We start from the raw sequence: 20,469 nt of genomic DNA, 5'->3' as shown, positions 1-20,469 counted from the left end.
ACAACGCTTCTTCTCCGGACTGGAGAACCTCAGAAGTATTTCAGTTTGGTTAGTTTTGTTCTTATTTCGTTATTATTGGACGATATTTGTAGTTCCCAGCGATTTCACATTACTCATTGAAAAGTTTCTCATTCGTTATGAATATTAGTGATCTCATTCGTTATTCATGTTTGATTCTTGGGTTTTTGATTTGGTGTTAAGCAATGTTGCATCTGATCCCAAGATTTGGCTTGATGCGGTTACTTTGGTGGCAAGAAGCAATTGACAAAAAACTCTACACCAAAAAAACTATAAACCATCCAGCTACACAAGCTCTGTCTTAGGCAATATCGGAGCATATAACATCAGTAAACCTTGGCTAAAGCGCTCGGTTGAAGCTAGAATCCGAGATGCACAAAGAGAAGCAGACGATATCCCATAGAGCATCGACGAGCTAGAGAAAATACACAATAGGCACAATATCCACGCTTTTGTACAACACCCTCCAAGCAGTTAGAATAGTTCAACAAAGCGGATCACATAGCTTCACACAAAGAAACCCTAAGACATGAATGTTAAACTCGAGTGGTTAACCCTAAGAGTTTTCGAGTTATAATACAAATTTACAAATGGAGATGTGACCGTTACAAGTAAAAGAACTTACTACACTAATACAAACAATATACAGTTTCGTCTGTTATAGAGGAACAAGCTCATCATCAATTTCGTCTGCTTCACACCATTGGCGTTTCCTACAAAATCCTGAAATCATCATCCTAGTGTCTGAAACAACATCAGGCTCGAGTCCTATGAAGACAAGGCTATATAACAAGTCCCAAGCATCATCCATACTACCAATCTTGCACATCCCCTGACTCCAATATTAACCCTCCACAACATCCCCTCATCAAAACCCAAATCTACTCCTCTCTTAACGTCTCTCTATCTACATCCCTTTTATAGACTTTGTCACTTCACCATAAGCTTCTTTTTAAGTTCAACATACTTGGAAACCACACGCTTATACCAACAATAAGGACAATAAAAATTGCCAAATTCATCAAAATCAGGTTCATCAGATGCACAGCTTTGATGAATAGCTATGGAACATTCCTCACTATAACATACCAACACCCAATCGTCTTCCCCATTACACACGAAACAAGTCTTACCCTTTACCACATTCTCATCACTACCACTTACCTTAACTTGCCCTCCTAAATCTTCTTGACTCTGAGCTTTCTTCTTCTTCTTCTCCTTCTCTTCTCCAAACTCCGTCTCAAGTTTCCGTTTCTTCCGTGACCTAGACGCATCAGCTAAACCCGATTTCAAACCTTGGTTACTCGGATCGATCTCAAGCCCCTTCGAGTACGCCTCCACGGCTTCATCGAACTGGTTAAGCCCTAAGTGAGCAGCACCGATACGGCTGTAACCTTTTCCCCAATCTGGTTTGAGTTCAACAGTCTTCTTCGCGTCTAAGAGAGCTTCGTCGTAGTGATGAAGCGACGCGTGAGCAGCGGAACGGTTCGAGAAGAGAATGTGATTGGTTGGTGCTAAGTTGATAGCTTCGGTGAAGTGATTCACGGCGGAATCGAAGTCACCGGCGGCGAAAGCTGCGTTTCCTTTAGCTTTTGCTTCGTCCGCCATTGTTGATTTTTTTTTTTTTGCAGTCTTCTTGATTTCAAGGGAGATGTTTGGGTATGTGTATATATTGAGTGTTTGGTTATGGTTAATATTATCCTGAACACGTTTATCATTAAACAGTGCATTATAATTAAACCGGTCAGTTCATAAACCGACCTCTGTAAACGACGTCGTATTTATATACATTGACCCAACGCTACTTCTCCGGCACAATTGTTTCAGAGATCGGGTCGAACTCAAAAGATCGATTTTAGATGATAAATTGGTTCCGTAATAATATTTTCTGATTTGGATTGAAGAATAGGATTACTCAAGTTTGGGTAAGGTTTTGTTCTCATTTCGTTATTATTGGGACGACATTTATAGTTTCCAGCGATTTCACATTACTCATTGGAAAATTTCTGTGAATTTTAGTGATCTCACTTGTTATTTCAGGTTTGTGATCTTAGGTTTTTGATTTTGTGTTAAGCATTGTTGAAAAGTTCTTATTTTGTTTGTTAAATACCAATACCAAAGCTTTGTCCACCAAGTGTTTGTGTTAATTCCTGAATGACTTTTCATATGTATGACATTGTCAGATTCGCATGAACTGATTTGTTTTTGTGGTTCATATGGTTGTAGGAGAAGATAAAGAAACACACTTTGAGTTAAACTGATGAGTGGAGGAGGTTCGAGTAGTTTGCGTTCAGCATTGTCCTATTGTGTGCAGCAAGTTCGAAACTATGACTATCATCACTACCTCTGTCTCCTTGAACTCCCAACTGAGATGCGTAAAGCTGCATTTGCTCTCCGAGCATTCAATGTAGAAACTGCAAGAGCCATGGATGTTGCATCTGATCCCAAGATTGGCTTGATGCGTTTACTTTGGTGGCAAGATGCAATTGACAAACTCTACACCAAAAAACCCATTAACCATCCAGCTGCACAAGCTCTTTCTTGGGCAATATCAGAGCATAACATCAGTAGACCTTGGCTAAAACGCTCAGTTGAAGCTAGAATCCGAGATGCGGAAAGAGAAGTAGACGATATACCAGAGAGCATCGAGGAGCTAGAGAAATACGCAGAAGAGACAGTATCAACACTTTTGTACAACACCCTCCAAGCTGGTGGAATTAGTTCAACAACAGCGGATCACGCAGCTTCACACATTGGCAAAGCTAGTGGTCTTGTCTTGCTACTGAAATCATTACCTTACCACTGTACCAGAAACCGTCACCAAAGTTACATCCCTGCGAAACTCGCTGAGAAGCACGGGTTGCTCGTGAAACAAGGTGGACGATTAGAAATCCTTCTGGATAACGATTCAAGAGAAGGACTATGCAATGTCGTGTTTGATATTGCATCTGTTGCCAATGCCCATCTCCTGAAAGCTCGTGAACTGGCGGGAAAGGTTCCTAATGAAGCTAAACCCGTTCTGCTTCATTCTGTGCCGGTACAAGTTCTTCTGGATTCGTTAAGTAAAGTACAATTCGATGTGTTTGATCCGAGGATTCAAAGAGGTGTCCTTGGTGTTCCTCCACTATTGTTTCAATTTAAACTCAAGTGGTATTCATGGAGAGGAATGTTCTGAAAACTTCTCTCTTTTTTTTTTCTCTGTTTCAAAGACGTTACATTAAATTTCCTGTGTGTCTGTTGTAATAATACAAAATTTACAAATGGTGATGTGATCGTTACAAATAAAATGTATGTCCTACTTCTTACAATTAATATACAGTTTCATGTGTTATAGTGGAATAAGTCCATCTTCTTGCATTTTCCTATACAACATATCTGCTTTATCCCATTGCCGTATCCTACAAAAGCCTGAGATCATCGTAGTGTATGACACAACATCAGGTTCAACTCCTTTGAGAGCAAGGCTACAAAACAAATCCCAAGCATCTTCAACATTACCAATCTTGCACATTCCATGAATGACAATATTATATGTAGTGATATCAAGATCCATTTCACTCTTTTGCATATTCTCGAATAGCATCAATGCTTTCTCTACCTTCCAGTTACTACAAAGCCCGTATAACAAAATGCTGTAGGTCCTAATACTTGGACGAGGATCCATCCTTCTGAAGATTTCTTGAGCGACTTCTGATTTACCAGCTTGAAAACATCCCTGGATAATAGTGTTGTAAGTGACAGTGTCGCCAACTAATCCTCTTTGAGACATCTCGCGGAAGAGTTTAGTTCCTTCATCTACCCTCTCAGACTTGCAGAACCCATTTATGAGAGTATTATAAGTCACTACATCGGGGAAACAACCCTTTGTTACCATCAAATCAAGCATTTCTTTGGCATCATCTACCTGACCGTGCATACAAAGCCCATTGATCATCGAATTGTAAGTGAACACATCAGGATTTATTGACCTTCTTCTCATCTCCTCATACAACTTCTCCGCCTCCAAAAAGTTCCCATCTTTCACAAACGCATCGATCAACGCAGTGAAAGTGATTACATTAGGAACAACATCCCTCATTACCATATCACTCAACAGGCGAGAAGCATCACTCCATCTACCAGAACTACAAAGACCAGTCACAAGAGAGTTGTACGTAACAGCATCCGCTCTAACCCCATCTTTTTCCATCCTCTCAAACAGCTCCAACGCATCATTCACCAATCTAACTTTACAAAACCCATCAATGATGGTATTGTAGATAACAACATCTGGTTTACACCCCATCTCCTCCATATTACTAACCAAAGATACAGCATCAAAAACTCTATTCCCTTGACAAAACCCATTAATCAAAGAACTAACCGTGACAACATCGGGCTCGTAACCACACTTCATCATCTTCCCAACAACAGATAAAGCAACAACAAACCGAGAGCATCGACACAAAGAATTAATCACAATGTTGTAAGTATAAAGATCATGCCCGATTCCACAAACCTCCATATGCCGAAACAGAGAGATCACAAGTTCGTAGTTCTTCGATTTGGCGATTCGACTCAACAGTTTACTGAATTCAACAATTGAAGGAAGAGGACGAGACTCAATCATGTTACAGAACACATCAATAGCATCGTCTAAATTCACATTACGATCCCTAATTTTACTCGACGACCTCTTAGTAGTAAAAGTTCTTCCCCAGAAACAGCTAGTTACTACAGGGTTACATTTCTCCAGAAGACACAGATTGAGAAATTTCTTAGCTTTCGATGCAATTGAGATCGTGATCGATCTCTGCATTTGATTTGATTTGAGCTCTCGTTTTGGTTTCGTAAGCTCTGTCTCTGGAAATGGCTAAAACCCTAAACCCCTTTTAGGATCAATCTCCATGAGGAAGGGATAGAGACGACGATGACGAAAGCGAGAGATATAAAAACCGGTTCAATTCCGGTTTACTAGTTTTGTAATCGAACCGGGTTTAGTTTTAATTTAATTATTTCTATTATTTGTCGTTGTAACGGTGATATTTAACATTCGTTTGTGAAGCCCACCAGTGTACACGTGTCTCGGTTAGATTTTGCATGTTCTCTGTTGTGTCGCAAGCTGACAATTAACTTTGATTTTTATTTCTAGATGAGATGTAATATTCCAAAATATTCAATCGTCGACATCACAATCATTTTAATTTATATTTTGGATTTTCTTATTAATATAAAAGATTATCAAAATTAACGCGTTAAATTACGTGGGTTTAAAGATCTTTATGGCTTTTAGTTCTTGTCTAGGAGGAGCTTATAAAATTATATTTATAACGAATAAGCTCTTTCCGACTTAAAAAGCATATGCTAACTTTAATCAAGTGCTTCATAATATAAAGTTTATATTGTATAATCAGGTGGCCTTAATTGTAATTAGATAACTCAAAACTTTGTTGACAAAACAGATATAAAATTTTATTCAGTTTTATATCATTGATATATTATTATTAGTACACTATATTAGCTAAGCTCTATTAACACCAGACTTTGCTTTTTATAGTTGTTCTCTCAAAAAGCCTCTCTCTCTCTCTCTCTTTTTATCTCTGTGCCTACCATGGCTAAGTCTTGCTATTTCAAACCAGCTCTTCTTCTTCTTCTATTACTTTTCCTGGTTCGGGCCGAGTCACGCGGTCGTTTCGAGCCAAAGATTCTTATGCCGACAGAGGAAGCTAAACCGGCTGACCAAGACGAAGATGGTATCGGTACAAGATGGGCGGTTCTTGTCGCAGGCTCTTCTGGATATGGGAATTACAGACACCAGGTACACATATACACATCTTCTCACATATTTTTGGTTCCTAACAAATTGATTCTATTTTGAACAAAAATAAAATAAAAAGCAAATCGATTCTATTATTCTTTATTTAATTCATTGATGACAATTATTTTTGGTCTTGAGAATATTCCTATGACATGCAAATATTTATTTAATTACTTTCTTTATATAATAATATTTTTTATGAATTGATTAGAGTGAATTTCTCCATATCTCAATCTATTGTCATTTAAGAAAAAGATTCTGAAATTTATATTGATTTAAGCTATGTATTAAAAGTGTTTTGTTGCTTTTGTTTTGAATTTTGATAACTAGTGTTTTGTTGCTTTGTGTTAAAGGCTGACGTGTGTCACGCGTATCAAATACTGAGAAAGGGAGGTTTACAAGAAGAGAATATAGTAGTTATGATGTATGATGACATCGCAAACAACCCACTCAATCCTCGTCCCGGTACTCTCATCAATCATCCCAACGGCGACGATGTTTACGCCGGAGTCCCTAAGGTATGTATCCCTTGTTTAGCATGAATTATTAAACTTAATCCGAGCAAGCAATAACTCTGTATTTGGGATTGGAATATCTTCTCGTAATTAATATCGGTGGTCTTGATGTGACCTATGTTTCGGTCCAACTAACGTCTTATCAGGTTTTAGAGCTTTATTTTAATATTTTATATTTAAGATTTTTTTCTCTAGAATATTTTTTAAATTATACTTTCTTCTTTGTCTAGGGCGCTTAATTAAGGTTGTTAATTAATTTTAAATATATTATTGGATCTATCGTGTTAGAGATGGTGACTTGGGCACTACACAACAATTATAGTGATAGAGAGACTAGGGACATTTGCTATGGTAAACCAAACTTTATGTGTGGACCTTTGATTGGTATCGCTCTTTAGATTTATTATAACCACTAATTGTTTTCCGTTTTTAATAGTTTGTGACTTTGTTCAGTTATTTACTTTTTGAAATATCCTTTTTTTTTTCAGGACTATACCGGTAGTAACGTTACGGCTGCGAATTTCTATGCTGTACTTCTAGGCGACCAAAAGGCTGTTAAAGGTGGAAGCGGTAAGGTCATCGCTAGCAAGCCCAACGATCACATTTTCGTATATTATGCGGATCATGGTGGACCCGGAGTTCTTGGTAATTTTATCAACTCTTTGTGACCTTAATTGTGTTGTTTCCGATTAGATAACATCTTTCTTATGAGGCTTGTAATCGATTGCTTATAATGGTTTTATTTTTTTTATTTGATCAATTGGTCAGGGATGCCAAACACGCCTCACATATATGCAGCTGATTTTATTGGAACGCTTAAGAAGAAGCATGCTTCTGGAACATATAAAGAGATGGTAATAACAATTTAACTATTTTGTTGAGTGTTTTATTTCTTTTGTTATAAGTATACAGTAAATGTAATAATTGTGAAACATGTCGTGCAGGTTATATACGTAGAAGCGTGCGAAAGCGGGAGCATATTCGAAGGGATAATGCCAAAGGACTTGAACATTTACGTAACAACGGCTTCAAATGCACAAGAGAGTAGTTACGGAACATATTGTCCTGGCATGAATCCGTCACCCCCATCTGAATATATCACTTGCTTAGGGGATTTATATAGTGTCGCGTGGATGGAAGACAGGTACACATTTATCTAATAATTAGGTTCTTTTATGTTCATATGCATTGGTTTATTTTGTGTGGTCGTCTTTCTATATGCAGTGAGAATCACAATTTAAAGAAAGAGACCATAAAGCAACAATACCAAAAGGTACTGTGAAATTTTATTTTACGTATGATGGTTGGTTTGGAAATGTGAAATATATATTGGATCTTTTTATTCTGGTGTGTAGGTGAAGATGCGGACGTCAAACTACAATACCTATTCAGCTGGCTCTCATGTGATGGAATACGGTAACGATAGTCTTAAGTCGGAGAAGCTTTATCTATACCAAGGGTTTGATCCAGCCACTGTTAATCTCCCTCCAAACGAATTACTGGTCAAGTCACAAGTGGGAGTCGTTAACCAACGCGACGCGGACCTTCTATTCCTTTGGCACATGGTAATGAGCTAAACTGTTTTGGTTACGAAGTTATCATTTTTGGTTTTCTTATTTGACTTCAAAGATTTAGCTTACTTAAAACCATATTGGCTTTGATTTTAGTATCGGACATCGGAAGATGGTTCAAGGAAGAAGGATGACACATTGAAGGAACTAACTGAAACAACGAGGCATAGGAAGCATTTAGACTCAAGCGTCGAACTGATAGGCACGGTTTTGTTTGGTCCCGCAATGAATATTCTTAACTCAATTAGAGAACCCGGTTTGCCTTTGGTCGACGATTGGGAATGTCTTAAATCAACGGTACTCACTCCTGTTTAATTTTGTTCATATTATTGTTTAAAGGATTGGATATAACGTTATTGAAATTTCTTAGGTACGCGTATTTGAGACGCATTGTGGATCACTCACGCAATACGGGATGAAACATATGCGAGCGTTTGCAAACGTTTGTAACAACGGTGTCTCAAAAGAGCTGATGGAGGAGGCTTCCGCTGCAGCATGTGGTGGTTATAATGAAGCTCGCTACATGTTGCATCCATCAATCCTAGGCTATAGCGCCTGAGAGATTTTGAGGCTTATCTTATTTTAAAGTGTTTCAAGTTATAATGTTACTATGGTTTGAAAATAAAAGAAATGTTTAGTATATGTAAATACGTACGGTGCAATAAGGTCGTCTAACTTTTCTTTATCTACTGTTTGCTTTTTAGTAAGACTTTTGTTAAATATGTTGTTACCATTTACATGTAAAAAATCTATAGTGATCAGCATCCGGTTCATTAGGGACTACAACCTGACATTCAAGTCTCAGTATGTTTTCTACAAAATGTTAAAATGTAATGATATGCAACATTTATAACATTCTCTAGCGAAATGGAACTAGGAATTAGAAAAGAATAAACTGAAATGGATTTGACAGAGAAGAAGTTGAACACTAGTGTTTAGCTTTGGATAAATAGGCCCATATCCCCTCCAAAAATATATATTTATTCACTAACATTATCATCTTTAAGTACTAGTCACTAGACCTATAATATGGTTCTAAATTCCACAATTTATCTTTCCTTTTTATTTTATCTTATAATTACTGCCATCATTGATCCGAAGAAGACATACAAACCAATATGCAATCATTATCCTCCATTTCTATTATACATTTCACTTTAGATATAAATAATTAAATCGTAGTATATAGGTAAATGAATATTAAAAAAAATCTGAATCTGCAGTTATTTGTCATCACGCCTTGAGCTGCCCAACAGTGAAATCATGAAGGTTGGTGTGCATATGTTTTTCTTTGTGCGCTAGATATATAGTTGACTTTAATAGTCAACGAGTCAACTTAAACAAAACTTATAATCATAATAGAATGCGACATTTTCTAATTACGCATAATCAAACTAACAAATTTGATTTGTTGACAAAATTTCATTGGTAGGGTTCTGATAAAGGTTTGAGCTGTATGTATTTTGACCCCATCCCCAAAAAAAAAAAAAATACAGGTTTGAATTTAGATGTAATAATTTTTAACCAATTAATATCCTATGATTCTTTTTTTTTTCTTAAAGCTTTAAGATACTTATTAATCTGTCATTGGGTCTACGTACCTTTACGTGTTACTTTGAGAAAGTTGGTGATACATGAAATTATAATCCGAATTATTGGCTGAGAACGTGTTGAGTTACTATTCAATCATATGCTGTAATTTTTTCGTGCTCAGTCATTCATGAAATAATTAGAAGTTGGTATGATAGTATACCATTAAAGCCATGTAATATTTTTTTTGTTTGTTTAAGTGGCATAATCAACGATATTAATGAATTTTCTAATTAGCATGAGTGTAAACTATATAAGATGATGTATAGTATAGACAAAATTAAGTGATTCTCACAGATCCATGTTTAACAAAACATAGGTATTGTCGAATATGGGTTGGAGTCTACTATTGTATAGTTACACAATGAACTATATAGAGCTCGTATATGGGTTGGAGTATGAAGCATGATGGAGAATATGGGTTGGAGTATGAAGCATGATGGACTATTTTTCTTTAATGTTGTTTCGAACTTTTTTTTTTGTTAAAAGGCATGTTGTTTCGAACTTTTCAAACGTAATAAGTTATGTTCTCATCGGACAAGAAACTGACAAGAGAAACAAACTTCTCCACGTGTTCTAAATTATAGGGCTTTTCTGTAATGATTAATGTTAAGAGGCTTCTAATTTTGAAGAACTGATCTGTCTTTTTAATTTATTTTGGAGACGAAATGAAGAACTCTGTCTTCTTTCTTATTAAATGGGTTCATGCGACGTCAAATGCGTACATCCCCCAACCCCCCACCACCACACGAAACTTATCCTTTACACAATTGGACCGGTGTTTTAAAAATCTGATGCATAGCCGACGAAATAAGAAGTTCAACATTCATATTATTGATTAGTATTAGTTAGACCATAATTAGTATGCGGTTCGTCGAATAATATTGTAGATATACTAGTTGAGCATTCAGTATATATTTTATATAGGTGAAATTACCAAACTTCTGCCACCTTTGTCATGCGTATGTATAGTATATTTGGTTGTCTAGTCCATTTTATACATTTTACTAAAATGATTAACTCTATATATGTATTTTAATTTAGACTTTTTTTTTCTTTTCAAACATGTGTAATTGGGGAGACTTAACAAGTGTGGCCCTCTTCATGGTACAAAAGCTTCCTTTAGCTATATCTGGAAATTCTTCTTCTAGAATACAACCTCTAAAATGTAACAATGTGAGTGCATAATCTATACAATATTAGTGTGTATCGGTTATGTGTATATATTATACTATATATAATTCATAATGGTAAATTGGTTTGTCAAAAAATGGTAAATTAATTGGTAACGTGCGATTTCAGCAGTATCTATATGAAAATATTTTTTTTGATATTTTCTATTAACTAGAATCCGTAAGTGGAAGAGGAAACGAGAAGAATTAAAAAGTGTATCTCTAATTAAGATATTTATCTATCACCACTATTAGTAAATAAATTTTGTTTGCTTCTTTTAGAGATGCTATTCAGTTATATATTTTAGTAAAAATATGTACATAAGTACAAACAAAATATACTATTATTTTAAAATCCATTATACATTATATATGTTTGATGTTAGTGGATCAAGTATTTGTAAATCATGATTCAAAGATTTTGGAATCTTGATGTTGTTTGATTAAAACTGTAAATACATTATCAAAACCCATTGTTATCCAAAACTGTAAAAATTTAAGCATTTCATTTGAATAAAATTAATAAAAACTGTAAAAATTTAATGAAATTTTATTGATAAGTAAATTACCTGCANTTTCTGTAATGATTAATGTTAAGAGGCTTCTAATTTTGAAGAACTGATCTGTCTTTTTAATTTATTTTGGAGACGAAATGAAGAACTCTGTCTTCTTTCTTATTAAATGGGTTCATGCGACGTCAAATGCGTACATCCCCCAACCCCCCACCACCACACGAAACTTATCCTTTACACAATTGGACCGGTGTTTTAAAAATCTGATGCATAGCCGACGAAATAAGAAGTTCAACATTCATATTATTGATTAGTATTAGTTAGACCATAATTAGTATGCGGTTCGTCGAATAATATTGTAGATATACTAGTTGAGCATTCAGTATATATTTTATATAGGTGAAATTACCAAACTTCTGCCACCTTTGTCATGCGTATGTATAGTATATTTGGTTGTCTAGTCCATTTTATACATTTTACTAAAATGATTAACTCTATATATGTATTTTAATTTAGACTTTTTTTTTCTTTTCAAACATGTGTAATTGGGGAGACTTAACAAGTGTGGCCCTCTTCATGGTACAAAAGCTTCCTTTAGCTATATCTGGAAATTCTTCTTCTAGAATACAACCTCTAAAATGTAACAATGTGAGTGCATAATCTATACAATATTAGTGTGTATCGGTTATGTGTATATATTATACTATATATAATTCATAATGGTAAATTGGTTTGTCAAAAAATGGTAAATTAATTGGTAACGTGCGATTTCAGCAGTATCTATATGAAAATATTTTTTTTGATATTTTCTATTAACTAGAATCCGTAAGTGGAAGAGGAAACGAGAAGAATTAAAAAGTGTATCTCTAATTAAGATATTTATCTATCACCACTATTAGTAAATAAATTTTGTTTGCTTCTTTTAGAGATGCTATTCAGTTATATATTTTAGTAAAAATATGTACATAAGTACAAACAAAATATACTATTATTTTAAAATCCATTATACATTATATATGTTTGATGTTAGTGGATCAAGTATTTGTAAATCATGATTCAAAGATTTTGGAATCTTGATGTTGTTTGATTAAAACTGTAAATACATTATCAAAACCCATTGTTATCCAAAACTGTAAAAATTTAAGCATTTCATTTGAATAAAATTAATAAAAACTGTAAAAATTTAATGAAATTTTATTGATAAGTAAATTACCTGCACATGCATAATTTGCGGTGAGTTAGTCAAATGTCTATGAGATCATTTTGGCAAGCACCGTATCTCCCATGTCATGAACTCATCCCTGTTATGGAAGACATACAAACAGTTAGTAACTAAAAGCAAACTATTACAATATATATATATAAAATACTAATCAGTAACTTGCAAATTAGGTGCATATTTATCTTTATATATTTGAAACACGATACATATATATAGCTAATGAATTTGGGGTTAAAAACCTTAATACAAATATCACATTTAAATTTGCCTTAATTATGAAATGTATATAAAAAATATATGTATCATATTATTATGTAAATAAATAATAACTTTTCTAATTTTTTTTAGTGAAATCGTAACAATATATAAAAACTAAAAATGGTGTTAGGATTTAGGATATTTCTGAATTTAAAAAGATATTACTTTTTAAGTGATAAAGTGATCATATCATTTATATGTAAAATTGACACCAAAATAAAATTTTAATTATTTCGGTTCATTTATTAAAGTATCATATTTCGTTCGTATTTTTTAATGTATATGTTAGTATATTCAATTAAATATTATTCTATACAATACTACATTTTTTAATTATATACCGTACCAAAAAAATTTACAACTTAGTAATCATAAGGGTCTTCCATTATTTGTTTTGGTTCCAATTTTTACTATACTATGCATATGATTATTTACCAAACAAGTGCTACTTTTATATAAAACAAAACAAAGTCTTGTTGTTCTAAAGTTTTCCATGTTCCACTTACGGTAGGTGGCCAATAGGAAATCACCAAAACGTATACATATATGTTTATCATTACGTATATATAAAATTGTCATGTCAAACTTTTACTAAACTCGAACAATTTATCAGCATAAAGATAATATTAAGACGTACATTAATTATATATGGTCGATTGTGGCCAAGAAAAAAAGATATTGTAACCGATTATTCATATACATTTGGATCAAAATATCAAAATATAAGCTCCAATTCATGTATATATTGATTATTTTCAGTCAAACAAATTTTAATGAAGATGTCGTATAAGTTGGGACAAAAAAATGACACTTTTTAGGATCACGCACTTTACTTTTGCTTTACTTCTATCTTTCGTTTCAACAATACGAATTAAATAAATAAATTATTAAAAACTCAATGCGAATTTTCCAAATTTTTATTAATAAATTTCGCTGAAAACAAACTTTGCCCTAAAGTCCCAAACTTCAGCCGCAGACCTGAATTTTGATGAAGTTACCTAAAGTTGTACTATAATCTATATATAACTTACCTAATTTAGATCTTAAAACAGTAGTATTTTGTTAATTAGTTGGTTTAGTTACTAACATATCTATCATGTAATTCTGTAAGAAGAGTGTTTTTTTTTTTTGGATCAACGTAATTAAAAGAGTGTTTAAGTTATAAGTTAAAGTTTAACTGTCAATCAATTCTCAAGAGCAGAAATTTATAAACAAGTCAACTTAAATCAGTTTCATTTGTGAACTTAATTTGAAATGTTTCTTATAATCTAATATATTATAAATATGCAAATTATATAATATAATCTAATGACATTTCCAATCGTAACCAGAAAACAACATAAGAGACTAATCAACAAATTTTTCTAATGTATTTATTGATCAAATATGTAAGTATTTACAAAGACTAGCGAAGATATAAGAAAAACAGAGTTTTATATTGGCAGCTCTTTCTGTGGCCCTGGCAAGTATACCTGAATCGACAGAACTTTCTTCTCTTCTATTTCTGTAGTAATTAACAACATTAACACTTGGTTAAGCAAATGTTATATTGAAAAAACTAGCAGGGCGAGGGAATTATATAGGACATGGCATTCAAACTGAAACTATGGTCATGGTCTCATGGAAACGGAAACTCCGATCAACATCACTAAATCGATACCATCAAATTTATCACTAAATCGCTAAATCTGATATTGAACCACAAGTTTACACAGTGTTTTTCGTGGATGCTAGTGCGTAGTTCATAGGATCGATACTGAACAACTCTTCTATTGAATTAAAAGAGTTGGGTGAAAGTAGAAACTTAAAGTCTATATATATATAAGTTCTTTTAACAGGAAAGCAATAAGTGATAAGTATATTAATGATTTAAATTTCAAAAATCAATTAAAATGTGTGATGTAATATTCAAAAAATATTTCACAAATAATTAAGAACGGGATAAGTAATAACGGGATGGGACGACCCCCACATGACGGAACAGCAAATTGTGAGATTAATGATCGAAGCCTACCTCACGCCGGACCATCACCCGCCACGTCATCTCATTCCAATTGTTGGCGGGCCCTTCATTCCACTATTACTGGCTCAAATTCTACTTCTTATCATTTTTTAATTTTTACTCATTAATATGAATTATATATTTTTTGTTATTCTATAATTTGGCTAAACTTCTGTTCAGAGAAAATTAGATACTTCCTTTGGCTTCAATAAGGGTATCAATAATACGTAATGTCACTGCTTCCATTAGTTAGACAAATAAACCTTTTTATCACTAAAATTTGGTGGCAGCATATACACACTATGATTGCAATTGATGGTTTGTGTTTTTGGACACTACCATTGGTTCACATAATACCATGAGAATAAATGTAAGAATTGTGGTTTTAGTAAGATTTTTCAGAGGCGGATATAGTTATAGTTGAGGGAAAAATTGATTTGGTTAGTCCTTAATTATAACTGGAGGGGTAATTAAGTCTCATGCAAAGTAAAAAAGAACATACGTAAGTTTCAGACACTCATGTTAACATTTTAGACTACGAAACTACTCTGGACCTTAGAATACGCCGAGTCTTATAGAGAAAGTTTATATGAGTTTACTTCTGAAGTTGCTAAACAATGAAATTGTTCAAAGTAGAGGAATGTGTGCCCTATATTATATGTAGCAGCAGTTTACATAGCACAATAATGACCTTTTTGCAAGTATATATATTATAGAGGGTTCGTCTTCAAGAAGATACACGCACTTTGACAATAATTAAGAAATGTCTCCACTTTCATTTTCGTTGTAGTTGATTATATGAACACACAAATGCATACATATTCTTAAAGAGACTTTTGTTTTTTAACTGAAAAAATGACTTTTGTAGTCTTTCGAACATTTTCTTTGAATTCCAGACGACTTAAAATATCTCATCAGTTCAAGTTCAACGTAACTACACCGGCTACAACTATATAGTCACTGGTATAACAAAAACTATAGCTAGTAACCACCAATCTAACCCCATATTTATTCATTATCACTCTCTCATGTGTTGTTAATCAACGTACGCAATTCTATTTTAAGAAAATCCAGTTAACAAAATTCTCTTGACTCGTTGCGTTGGGAAATTACACCTTTTTATGTATATAAAAATAGGGATTATTGTTCAATCGGTCATAAGAAAAGAAAAGATTAAAAAAAAAAACTTTGGACCGTCTCCATCAAGAGCTGGTGGGTGGTAATGAAGATTGCCTCTCTCTCTTAAAATCTTGCTTGAGCCCTCTTATTCGCCTCTCTTTTCCCCGAAGCTTTTGCAACAAATAAAGTCTCTCTATCTCACTCCTTGGGTTATGAAAGGACATAGAGAGACTATGATTGAGAAGGACAGAGAGAGAGACAAAGTAGTATAGATTATTAGGACACGGTTGTCTACTTTTTCATGTGTCTTCTTCTTCTCTCTCTCTCTCTCTTTCTCATTCTTATTCATCATCATCACCCTCTGATCTTCTTTATTTAACCCTACTCTCTTTCTCCTCTCCCATCCTCTCTCTTACTATCTCTGACTCTTGGGATCCGATCTCTTTCCGGTGGCTATTCCCGATGATAACTGTCAAATCTTTTCCATTTGCATAACTTCTGCTTTTAGGGTTTTCTCCCTCTCTCTCTCGCTCTCTCTCTCTCTCTCTCTCTAGCTCTGAGTATTTTATAGTGTATTTCATGAAGTGTTCGATCTTTCCAAGTACAAGAGGAAGATTCAAGTAAGCGCAGTCACATACAATAACTCAAATCCTGAGCTTTTTTTGAAGGGCTTTGAGTTAAATCAACCTGTTTTTGAGTTTTGTTTTTGAGGTATAGACCCTAAATGTCTCTAACGATTCTACTCCATATTTGATCCTTATCTTTTATCTCTATGTTTTTGGATATTATTTTCGTCAGATACTTACAATTTTATTTTCTTAAACTTTGTTGCATTATTTTAATCATTTTCATCATTATAATGATCATGATCATCGTCCTCTTATCCTACTCAATGTTGCTGATGTTACAAGTTAAGCAAAATATCATCCTTAAGAGACTCGTGGGGGCTTGATTTTTCCCTATGATTTTGCTTTTTGATTGGTTACTTAAAGATACTTCTCGTCTTGACTTTATTTACTCTCCTATTTAATCTAGCATATATATATATGGACTCTTTGCAAGATTACTAGTATCTGAGATCATGGTTAATTGGAAACTAGCTAGTAATTGTTTCATATCATAAACAGGGCGGCTAATTTCAATACGTACGGAAAAATAAAGAAAGGATGAATTCATTTACTCAAGTACCACCTGGCTTCAGATTTCATCCAACTGATGAAGAACTTGTAGACTACTACCTAAGGAAAAAAGTTGCATCAAAGAGGATAGAAATCGATTTCATCAAGGACGTTGATCTTTACAAGATTGAGCCATGGGATCTTCAAGGTTATCCTATCATCTCTCTTCAGTGATCGATGATCCATGTTTTCAATGTTTTCATTGAAAGGCTGACAATTATTTTGTTTTCTTTGTAATAATTTAGAGTTATGCAAGATAGGAAACGAAGAGCAAAGCGAATGGTACTTCTTTAGCCATAAGGACAAGAAATATCCCACGGGAACCCGAACCAATAGAGCGACGAAAGCAGGATTCTGGAAAGCCACCGGAAGAGACAAGGCTATATATATAAGACATAGTCTTACTGGTATGAGGAAAACACTAGTGTTTTACAAAGGAAGAGCCCCAAATGGACAAAAATCCGATTGGATCATGCACGAATATCGCTTAGAAACAAATGAAAATGGAATCCCTCAGGTATATACGTTGATCCAAGATCACACATCTTAACTCATAATTTACTTGCATACGGAATTAAGCTCCCCTAAATATATATGATATTTCTTAAATAGGTTTTTTAAAATTTCTGAGTCATTCACTTTCAGAGGGCATAGGAGTAGTTCACATCAAGAATCATAACATATATGTCCAGTATATCCAAAGTGTTTTATTAAACTCTCTGTAAACATATATAGGTTACATGTTATTTTACAAATGTAACTCAAGAAGTCAAACAAATGAAAACCGATGATCCTTCTTTGGTCCAAAATTTTACTTAAGTTTATTACAATTATTCATAGCTTAAACAAAAAAAAACATATAAGTGGTGGACAAGTGTGTGCATTTGTGATGTCGTAAATGATTTGATTATGTGATATGTGTGTAGGAAGAAGGATGGGTGGTATGTAGGGTGTTCAAGAAGAAATTGGCGGCAACAGTGAGGAAAATGGGAGATTACAATTCATCGCCATCGCATTGGTACGATGATCGTCTCTCTTTCATTTCCTCCGAGCTCGATTCCAGTTCCCCACAACAGTTTATTCCCAATCATCATTATAACCGCCACCATCATGATCACCAGCAGACATTGCCTTGTGGCCTCAATGCGTCTTCAGCTTATGCATTCAACAACAACCCTAACTTGCAATGCAAGCAAGAGCTCGAGTTACATTACAATCACATGGTACAATATCAACAACAAAACCATCATCTTCGAGAATCTGTGTTCCTCCAGCTTCCTCAGCTCGAAAGCCCTAATAGTAATTGCAGCTCTCTACCTTATGGATCAAGCAACAACAATAAAAACACAAGAGATATTGGTAACTTGCAGCAATCATCAAATCTATCTCATGAGCAACAATTGCAACAAGGGAATCAAAGTTTCAGCTCTCTTTATTACGATCAAGGAGTAGAACAAGTGACTACTGATTGGAGAGTTCTCGATAAATTCGTTGCTTCACAGCTTAGCAATGAAGAGGCTGCAGCTGCTTCTTCTCATCAAAACGACATCAAGATAGACACGAGAAACACTGCTTATGATCAAGTGAGAGAGAATGATTCTGAAAGGGTTGTTGAAATGGGAGAAGAGTATACAAATGCTCATGCTGCTTCTACTTCGTCGAGTTGTCAGATTGATCTCTGGAAATAGTGATAAAAGTGAAGAAGATGCAAGGATGAATATATATGAAAAATACATATGTCCACTAGTACTGTGTAGTTGATGGTGGACACAGTTCTATACTTTAAGAAGAAAGGGGAAAAACAAGGAGTTATTTCCCGGATTTATATATGGAGGTTTTGTACATAATAAAAACCTACAACAACAATATGGTATTTTCTTTTGATTATATTTTGTTACATTATTGAACTATATATATGTTATACGCACACATGTATGTGTATATGTATGGATGTATATGTATGTATGAATGTATATATATGCATCCCTAATTATATATATAAACCATATATATATGATTTATGATTTAAATGTGAGACCAATTTTGTATAAAGGGGACACCTAGCTACTTCTAAATAAAATTTAATACTTGTATATTTCTTCAAATGTTGTATACTCATTTAATTCATGTCATTTTTTTTGGTTCTTCCCTCATGATTATTTGTTTGCAAAATTTCTCAAATCCAAACAATCACATCAGCAAAAAATTGTATATATACCTCTTTCTATTAAAAATCCGTTTACTACTTACTTTGTATACAAAACCAAAATTTAAGAGGTAACATTATACTTCGCTACTACTTTTATTAGCTAGATATCACCATATATATATCACACTTGCTTAAAAAAAAGAAAACAAGAAGTGCAAGAGCAGTAGAACAACAACAAAAAATGTTTGAGTTTTATTAATTTGGATTGACTTACATGCTTTGAGTTGTCTTTGATCATGAGAACAACTTGCAAGAAGTTTGAAGATTACGAAAGCGAAACCCAGAGAAAAGAGTGTCAACTAGCTAGAGAAAAAAAAATGGTTATGACATGTTTGGCTCGAGAATATAACATATATAGAGAGACAAGCCGTGTTAAAAAAGGAAGATAACAAAAGCGTGCTTTGTCTGTCGATCATTAGATATATTTTGTAATTATAATGTTTATTTCAAGGGAGGCAGACAATATATTACTACTGTTTGTTAATTAAAAGTTCAAATTAGGTTTCGAGATGGATAATTTGCATAGACTTAATATAAACCAATATTTAGTTTTGTGTGTGTCGGAAATAAAAAATCAAAATCTAGTTTCCAAATTAGAAAGATGCATGAATCAATATCACACGAATCCTTTTTTATTTTTAAAACATCAGAATACATATATACTATATGCTGTCCAAAAGCAACTATACATACCATTATAGGGTGATACTATATGATTAGCTAAATATTTTGGGTATGAATGATGCAGTTCATAAGAAAACATCATTATTTGGGCGTGCTCTGTGGGATTGACACACCCTATACGGTTCCTGTCTAAGCCAAAGCCTCGGATAAAATCCACCTTTTTAATTGCTTAAAAACAATTAATAAAAATTGACCATTATTACTATTAGACATTTTGATCTCAATAACTTAGGTGAAGAAACACTATATGAGACAAAACCATGTGACGTTTTTATCATTAGTGTTTTCCCTAATTTTAACAAAAAGACATTACTACTACTGTTTTTTCTTAATTTGGGCGTTTACGCCACAAATGACAAAATCCCAAGATCCAAAGAGTTCTAGCTCTCACTAAGAAAAAACATTTATTAAATTTTAAATTTTCTATTTTTAATTTTAATTTTAATTTTACTAAAAATAGATACTTAACAAATCGAGCAAACAGTTCGGATTTTAATGTAAATGTTTAAAATATATTTTTTGATATATTATAAGGTGTTGATTAGTTCTGCGGTTATATCCTGCATGAAATAAAAATTATTTTATGGGCCTAATATTGCTTAAAATATTGGGCTTAGAAAGA

General features: G+C 33.7%; 5 protein-coding genes across 5 annotated transcripts; 3 read left to right on the top strand and 2 right to left on the bottom strand.

Moving 5' to 3' along the window:
* LOC104714613 (small glutamine-rich tetratricopeptide repeat-containing protein 2-like) lies at window positions 493-1,658 on the bottom strand. Its single transcript, XM_010432044.2, has 2 exons — window positions 1,183-1,658; window positions 493-731 (listed from the first exon to the last, which is right to left on the bottom strand). The coding sequence occupies exons 1-2, from the start codon at window positions 1,624-1,626 to the stop codon at window positions 714-716; spliced, it is 462 nt and encodes a 153-aa protein (XP_010430346.1). The 5' UTR covers window positions 1,627-1,658; the 3' UTR covers window positions 493-713.
* LOC104714612 (NADH dehydrogenase (ubiquinone) complex I, assembly factor 6-like) lies at window positions 1,804-3,349 on the top strand. The gene is made up of 2 exons (XM_010432041.2): window positions 1,804-1,943; window positions 2,245-3,349. Exon 2 carries the CDS (start codon window positions 2,279-2,281, stop codon window positions 3,191-3,193), a length of 915 nt encoding a protein of 304 aa, XP_010430343.1. The 5' UTR covers window positions 1,804-1,943; window positions 2,245-2,278; the 3' UTR covers window positions 3,194-3,349.
* LOC104714611 (pentatricopeptide repeat-containing protein At1g62720-like) lies at window positions 3,336-4,899 on the bottom strand. The gene has a single exon (XM_019229683.1). It carries the CDS (start codon window positions 4,814-4,816, stop codon window positions 3,347-3,349), a length of 1,470 nt encoding a protein of 489 aa, XP_019085228.1. The 5' UTR covers window positions 4,817-4,899; the 3' UTR covers window positions 3,336-3,346.
* On the top strand, window positions 5,558-8,662 carry LOC104714610 (vacuolar-processing enzyme beta-isozyme). Its single transcript, XM_010432039.2, has 9 exons — window positions 5,558-5,815; window positions 6,169-6,333; window positions 6,819-6,975; window positions 7,099-7,184; window positions 7,275-7,474; window positions 7,555-7,603; window positions 7,686-7,895; window positions 7,998-8,198; window positions 8,272-8,662. Exons 1-9 carry the CDS (start codon window positions 5,609-5,611, stop codon window positions 8,458-8,460), a joined length of 1,464 nt encoding a protein of 487 aa, XP_010430341.1. The 5' UTR covers window positions 5,558-5,608; the 3' UTR covers window positions 8,461-8,662.
* On the top strand, window positions 16,119-19,049 carry LOC104714609 (NAC domain-containing protein 26-like). The gene is made up of 4 exons (XM_010432038.2): window positions 16,119-16,487; window positions 16,904-17,102; window positions 17,200-17,471; window positions 17,881-19,049. The coding sequence occupies exons 2-4, from the start codon at window positions 16,943-16,945 to the stop codon at window positions 18,640-18,642; spliced, it is 1,194 nt and encodes a 397-aa protein (XP_010430340.1). The 5' UTR covers window positions 16,119-16,487; window positions 16,904-16,942; the 3' UTR covers window positions 18,643-19,049.

The sequence above is a fragment of the Camelina sativa genome, chromosome 9, assembly GCF_000633955.1.
Source record: "Camelina sativa cultivar DH55 chromosome 9, Cs, whole genome shotgun sequence".
Lineage (NCBI taxonomy): Eukaryota > Viridiplantae > Streptophyta > Magnoliopsida > Brassicales > Brassicaceae > Camelina > Camelina sativa.
The sequence above is the reverse complement of the archived record's forward strand: the minus strand, read 5'-3'. Positions and strand labels throughout refer to the sequence as shown.

Bases quoted from the DNA above. Each gene is read 5' to 3' on its own strand.
- LOC104714612 (XM_010432041.2), top strand. From the start codon at position 2,279: ATGAGTGGAGGAGGTTCGAGTAGTTTGCGTTCAGCATTGTCCTATTGT.
- LOC104714613 (XM_010432044.2), bottom strand. From the start codon at position 1,626: ATGGCGGACGAAGCAAAAGCTAAAGGAAACGCAGCTTTCGCCGCCGGT.
- LOC104714610 (XM_010432039.2), top strand. From the start codon at position 5,609: ATGGCTAAGTCTTGCTATTTCAAACCAGCTCTTCTTCTTCTTCTATTA. The intron at 7,604-7,685 runs GTACTGTGAAAT...TCTGGTGTGTAG, and splicing joins TAAAGCAACAATACCAAAAG to GTGAAGATGCGGACGTCAAA. The intron at 7,896-7,997 runs GTAATGAGCTAA...CTTTGATTTTAG, and splicing joins TTCTATTCCTTTGGCACATG to TATCGGACATCGGAAGATGG.
- LOC104714611 (XM_019229683.1), bottom strand. From the start codon at position 4,816: ATGCAGAGATCGATCACGATCTCAATTGCATCGAAAGCTAAGAAATTT.
- LOC104714609 (XM_010432038.2), top strand. From the start codon at position 16,943: ATGAATTCATTTACTCAAGTACCACCTGGCTTCAGATTTCATCCAACT. The intron at 17,103-17,199 runs GTTATCCTATCA...GTAATAATTTAG, and splicing joins TGAGCCATGGGATCTTCAAG to AGTTATGCAAGATAGGAAAC. The intron at 17,472-17,880 runs GTATATACGTTG...ATATGTGTGTAG, and splicing joins ATGAAAATGGAATCCCTCAG to GAAGAAGGATGGGTGGTATG.